The sequence below is a fragment of the Phaethon lepturus genome, unplaced genomic scaffold (assembly GCF_000687285.1).
Source record: "Phaethon lepturus isolate BGI_N335 unplaced genomic scaffold, ASM68728v1 scaffold40346, whole genome shotgun sequence".
Taxonomy (NCBI): Eukaryota; Metazoa; Chordata; class Aves; order Phaethontiformes; family Phaethontidae; genus Phaethon; species Phaethon lepturus.
Window position 1 is genome coordinate 67,849 of NW_010546690.1, and position 6,540 is coordinate 74,388.

At 43.4% G+C, this 6,540-nt stretch overlaps 1 protein-coding gene across 1 annotated transcript; it reads right to left on the bottom strand.

Moving 5' to 3' along the window:
* Positions 1-71: 71 nt before the first annotated feature.
* On the bottom strand, positions 72-5,445 carry MRPL33 (mitochondrial ribosomal protein L33; the record flags this gene model as incomplete). Its single annotated transcript, XM_010289360.1, has 3 exons — positions 72-385; positions 2,584-2,690; positions 5,427-5,445. Coding segments are annotated over 3 exons (176 nt in total), but the record flags the coding sequence as incomplete, so codon positions are not given.
* Between the last annotated feature and the right edge of the window lie 1,095 nt (positions 5,446-6,540).

The window sequence follows — 6,540 nt, forward strand, 5'->3', positions numbered from 1 at the left end:
ATTGCCTTATAAAACAATAGGTCCTTTGAAGATTACAGCCTCTTTCACAATGGAAAACACAGACAATGGGATTTGCTATTTAATTTTTTTAATTGAGTACTGTAAAAATAACTCAAAAGATAAATAAATGTTACTGTGATGATCTACGTCCAGACATTAAGAATTTTCTCTCTCTACATTGTTTTATTCACAATGGCCTTCAAATCACAGGAGACGGTGATCCCAGTTCATTTCCTCTCTTTTCAGCCCATGTTGCTGGATTTCTGAATCAGCATTCACCCCATCCTCCCCGCAAACTGTCCTCTCCTCGTGCATAAATCAAGTCCAGTCATTGTTCAGATAGAGCGGATTTTTCTCTTCTCTGTGAAGAGGACACGTTGTTTTGCTATAGAGAAAAAAAGAATCTGTTAAGCAGCCCTTAGTGTTAAAATTCAATTCAACGAGCCTACATCCTCTTCTCCCAGCTGCCTTCGCTGCTTAAAAGAGCGTGGAACAACTGACTGGCACAGCACTGCTGTCAACCAACTCTTGAAGTAGCTTAGTAGTGCTTTCACTTTACCACATGTAATTTTTAGCTCCTAAGAAGTCCGTTTTACCTCGATGAAAATAAGTATCAGGATTTGGGTGGCTGAAAACATTCAACAGCTACTGTGTGTGTCTATTCTGAGTCACAGCTGTTTGATGTAGGGACAAAAATAGGTTCTTACTGCTTTCTACTACACTTCAACTTCAGAGCCCAAATAACTACGGATGATGAGCTGGATCTAGCTGGTCTCACAGGCTGACTGAAAAGTTAACCAGGTGTCCTGTGGATCTCTCAAGAAGGCACAAACTGACCCTGCCTCCAATGCCTGATGCAAACGTTAGCAAAGTCAGTTCATCTACAGGTGAATAGTCAATGCATTACTAAAAAAAATTTAAAAAAAAATGAAAGCAAAGCTTTACAATACTATATGAAAAGCACCACTGTTGCGATTGAACTTCATTATATGAATTCCTTTGAAAGCTATGCAAGAGCAATCCACACAATAACAAAACCTCTTCTTCCACATAGAAGTTTCGCTTTAAGAAATACTGCAACTGAGTAACACATTCTGTTGCTTCAGTTAGGAGGTAGCGAAACTTGGGCACTGCTGCCACGACTTCACTAAAAAGCTTCATTCTGTGGAGGTCCCAGGTTTTTGAGAAGTACAAAACAGAAGATGAAAATGCATGCCAAGTGAAAATGCTTCCAAACATATTCCTGATGTGAGTTGGTATCTAGACTCAAAGTTACTTCCTTTCACACATGCAGCACTTTCTCACATCAATTTCTCACTTGTGTTCTACTACAGGCTACAAAGATCAGAGCTTTTCTTCTTAATTACTTCCAATTTTGTACTCCAACAACCTACTACGTGTTCTGCAACAGAAGCGCTACTTAGCCTGGGCTCTCCACTCTCCACATTTCCTACAAGTTGTGAAGCTTCTGGAGGATCACTTTGCACAACGTTTCGATGCAGTAATTTAAACTTTTTCTTATTCAAGAAAATCATCACAGCGATCTCCGATTCCCTTTCTGTATGGAATTCAGGAGAACCACCACCTCTGTCAGCATGAGTGCTTTGATGAGAGCATACTGCTTCTCTAGGGATTACTCTCACCTGCCATAAAGCTCCTGTGCTGTTAGATCTGAGTATGAAAAGGTTAGTCATCTAACAAGAACACAAAATTGTAAGAAAAAATAAGCTTGAGCCACATAACTACTGGCCATGCACTGTGTTATCTACTTAAAGCTGCTGAATAAATTTCTTTATTGTATAGATTTAAATAAGCCTTTTTTGCATTAACTCCTCCCATGCTATTTCGAGCATGGTCTTATATAAATTCTAAGTTTTCCCAAACTAAGCTTTTTAATGTTAAATTAAGGTTTTAAATGTTAACTATAGCCTGGTTCCTCCCCCAGAAACTTGAGCTCTTAAGTCACCTTTCAAAAAGCTTGATGAGCAAAAGGCAGCTTGGCAAGTGCTATAACCCCCAACAAACCAGATCCTTAAAACTTTTGAGAAAATTTGTAAGGACCAGAGGAACATAAAAGAACCCACAAACTGTCATCTGGAGAGCAGTATCATTTGTGGAGGAGAAAGAACTTGTGTTTATTTCTTCAAAAGAAACAGTGATGGTTAAAATTTATTGTCTAGGGCACCCGTGGCAGCTTAGCAGAACACTTCCATTGATGCATACTTCGTGACTGCTTGTTGGAGGTAGCACAGTCTAACAAACCACACAAAGAAACAGAATGAAAAAACTCCTGTGTCACTTTGCTTTGCCACTGACATGTGGCATGGCTGTCATCAAAGATTCTGATGTATCGGGCAAGTCATTACTTTGTTTCAGTGCCACGATCTGGAAAATGAGGGTAACATTTACTTTCCCACTGGAATGTCAGAATGGACGAACAGCAACTGTACAGTCATCTGAGTGTGAAACATGTTATGACATATTCTGCTTAGATGGGAAAAATCCTGTTATATTCAAATCTTTTGCCCCACACTGTCAGAGAAGCTCATACAAAGCAGGCTGACTTCCTCCCCAAGCTCTTACCAATGGGATCGTATCTCAGCAGGACCAGTTTTTCCTGCAGTCGGAGTCTCCTGATGTTGAAGCAGTAGCCCGTCTCAGCCGCACTTTTCATCCTCACCAGAATGTATCTAAAGTCACAAGGAATGTCTCTGTGTCAGCGGACAGGCACACAGCAATGGCCCACCACATCTGCCAGGGCGTGATCAAATGGACAAACTTTTGGCATAAACAGTTTGGCACAATGATAGAAGATACTTCATTTCACCTTCACGGATGTTCTGGATGGGAGCGTATGCGAAACTTCTAACATAGACAAAGAGCCCACTATAAACCATAAGAAGCTCCAGCATCAAGTTTGAGTAAATAACTCCTGAACAGAATACAAGCCCAGAGGGAAGTAGCTCCTCCACAGAACAGTTAGGGGGGGAGGAAGAAAAACAGGAAAGAAAGGAAAAACAAAATTTAAAAAATCAGCATACAATTGAGTCACTATGGCTTAAAAGATAACAGCAAGAGAGGAAGGATGATGGTAGTTAAAGATGTTCGGGCTGTAGATAACACTGTATTGCAGACTATCACTTCCACAGGCAGAGAGGAACCCGAGCAGATAGGATGAAGCAGGAGGCGTGCAAAAGGAGAAGCAGGGCCCCTTGGCACCGTCCATCCTGCTAGAGATACAGGGCTTGATGTTAGCCCAGCCATGGGAACCCCTTCCCTTCTGGAGGGCTCTCAGTGGATGGGGCGGACTGGCAGCAGCTGTGGTGTCCCTGGGAGCAGGGAAAGCCAGGAGACCGAGAAAGCTGACATCACCCTGCAAGTATGCCAAGATCTGCGTACCCTCCCAGACACAGGGCATCTTCTGAAGTTATAAAAGAAAGGTGAAACCCTTTAACCAGTCCGTAAACTACATCTTTCTCTTCCATTGCAATAGAGAGATGGATATATCTCTGGACATGGGCATTCAATTAATTTCCCTGGATTTTCCTGCTTCTAATACCACATGGTCTATCAAAATTAACCTTGAAGAGACATCCGTTCATCCTCACTTGTGCAGCTCTGACCAGTGTACTTCCTTGAGCTCTCCCTTTTCAGCTTTGCAATCTAATTTACTGTTGAGTTCAAAATAAACAGAAAACCAGTGTATTCCTGCAGACCAACTGACCAAGCACAGTTCTAGGGGTTATCCCCAATTACTGTCCTCTCCTGTACAGTGCTGCAGGTGTGATGTGTAGCACCAGTAACCACACAGACTCCTTCCCCTATACCTCACCCACTTCCTCAAAGCCTCTGTGCAGTTTCCCCTTTCTGGGGGAATCAGAGGTATCAGTATGATCAGGCCTTTAAATTCTTACGCACCACATATTTGAGGCCAAGCCCTTTCTGAACGGTATGTCATGTTCAAAAAACTTCCTGCCCAGTGAAGAAATGTAACTAGGAGCAGGGACAAAAAACAACAGTGGAAAGCTGTCAGGACATAGGGAGAAAACCAAAGGGGAGCACAGAAGGATAAATAATATAAGGAGATAACATATTCCTGAAGTATATATGGGACTACACAAAGAACAGAGAAAGGAACATCAGGAGGAAAAAAAAACAGGGAGCGGGGGAGGGAATCACTCCATTATCACTAGTAGCACCATTTTTAAAAGCTCCTTTTTCACCTCGCAGAAACATCCTGCTTTGCTGTGTTTGTTTCTGTGAACAGATAACAGTAGAACACTGAGACATCAAACTGCCCTCTTCCCTGTCAGGCACATACTTGGAAAGTGTTTTCTTAATTTCAAACCCTGACAACTGTGCATAAATCCTGTAACACAAGAAGCTCTTCAAACTCAGCATGTGGTTGGTACTGGCTCTGTTGGGGGCTGATTCTTATAAAAAAAAAAAACAGAAAACATACCAAAGACAGACTCATAGAATCATTAAGGTTGGAAAAGACCTTTAAGATCAAGTCCAACCATCAACCCAGTATAGTTCCCAGAGAACGATGGGACCATAGTTCCCAAGATTGTGTGCTACCAAATATAATACTCACACAGAATGTAACTTCTGAGAATCAGACAGGAATATATTCACAAAAGTGTGTCAGTTTAGGCCCTTGGATTTGTCTAGCTAATTTTCTTAGAAATAGCATTTTGGGTGCAAGTCATTCTCTCCACATGATCTTGCCTCCTTGCATCCACACTATAAGACTAGTGGTATCCTTAAAGTAGTTACTCCTTCCTTTCCAACCCTTAAACCCCATCAGCTTTCTTTGCAGGTTAAAGGACTGTGACTAATTTTCTTCCAGAGCCAACTAACATGTCTCCCGAGTTGAACTACAGAGCAAATCAAGATGCCCAGGGCACTGACTGGAACACTTCATTCCTCACATGCCAACATATGAACGTGCCAAAACTGGGAAGCGCTCTGCACCCTACCTATGGGAAAGGTTCGCAGCACCTGCCCAAAGTCCAGCCCACAAAGACCCACGCTGCACTTCGGCTTGCCCTCCTCAGCTGAAAAGTATGAAAGGTAAACAAGTGGAAGATTTTGTAGCTAATTTATAACCTCTCTTTAATCATAAAGCACAGGTGTGTTTTCCCGGCACAGGGTGCTTTGGATATTACAGCTCAGCTCAATGTGACAGCCCGTAGGACAAGACTTGCTTCTGCAATTTTAGAACCCAGGGGGTTTTCACACCAGTCTGTACTTACCCATGAAGACAGACATGCAGAAGGACAAAGAGGATGCAGCTAGCCTCAAGGACTGCAGTTCCCTCAGGTATATTAAAAAATTCTAGAGAAGTCTAATATTTTGTAAAGTCACTTGAAGATACAGGGTGGTAGCAGAAATCAAAAACTGGTGAGTAAAACATCACTTACTTAGATTTGCTCTTGGCCACTGTTTTTTTGCAGCACGAAGAAGAGAAAAAAAAGAAGAAACAGTTATAATTTTATCTTGTTTCCTTTATATGCAACATACAAAGATTAAGAGTTTTCCACTGCCTGCCTTTGCAATGGCCCCAGTTATGATTGTGCAAAGAGATTTACTATCACAAAAGAAATGCCCCTCATCCTTCTATCTGTGTGCTCCCAGTTGCCTGCTCTTCCAGCCATCATACCACCTTTATAAGTGCCTGTACAAATGCAGTGCCTAGCGCAAGAGATTGCACTTGTTGCAGCCTCCAGAAGTTTTCAATATAAAGCTTCAGTGCTGAATATGAATTCACTAGATGAATACACAGTTAAGGCAGGTATGAACCAACACTGCTGATGAAAACTGCAGTCCTGCTCTCCCCTACTTGCTTACACCTGCCCCTGCTGCAGTTCCTGCCCTAGCGTTAACACAAAAGTCTCCGTGGCCATATGGCAAACCAGACCAGGGAGCTGTTCTCAGACAAGACTGACCTTCCCACAAGTTTGGTTTTAGGCCTAACCCACTACATAGCAAGAAACTGGCAGAATTATTTTTTTTTTCTGTCAGCTCCATGAATTTAAAGTGATCATAAATCTACAGCATAAATAAAAAAAAACACCACCATTTAAAAAAATTGCTCATCTACATTGTGTCTGTGCAAGTCTTGCTTAGGCCATCAGGAGCTTCCAGCCAACCTCCTCTTGCACCGTTCCTTCACCACACCCCAAGCTTACCCAGACACCACGAAGGGCATGTTTCTCACCTCGCACCCTCTCCCCCTCCAGCAACTTCCTGTTTCTCCCCTCAAGAGCTGAAGCCGCTTGACCTCACTTCTAAGGGCTCGCAAGTTACACTTGCCTCGAGTTCCCCACCTCGGCCCCTGGCACGGGTCCTAGCACTCTGCCCGCGGCGCGGCTCACAAACTCGGCCTCTCCCCCCAGTCCTGCTCTTCTTCACCCCTCCCCCGCGGACGACAGCCCCATCCCTCCCCGGGCGACAAGGAGGCCCAGGTGGCTGGGAGTCGCTAGCCCCGTGTCCTTCGGGGAACCAGGGAGGCGGCGGACAGGCAGCCCCGCCGCC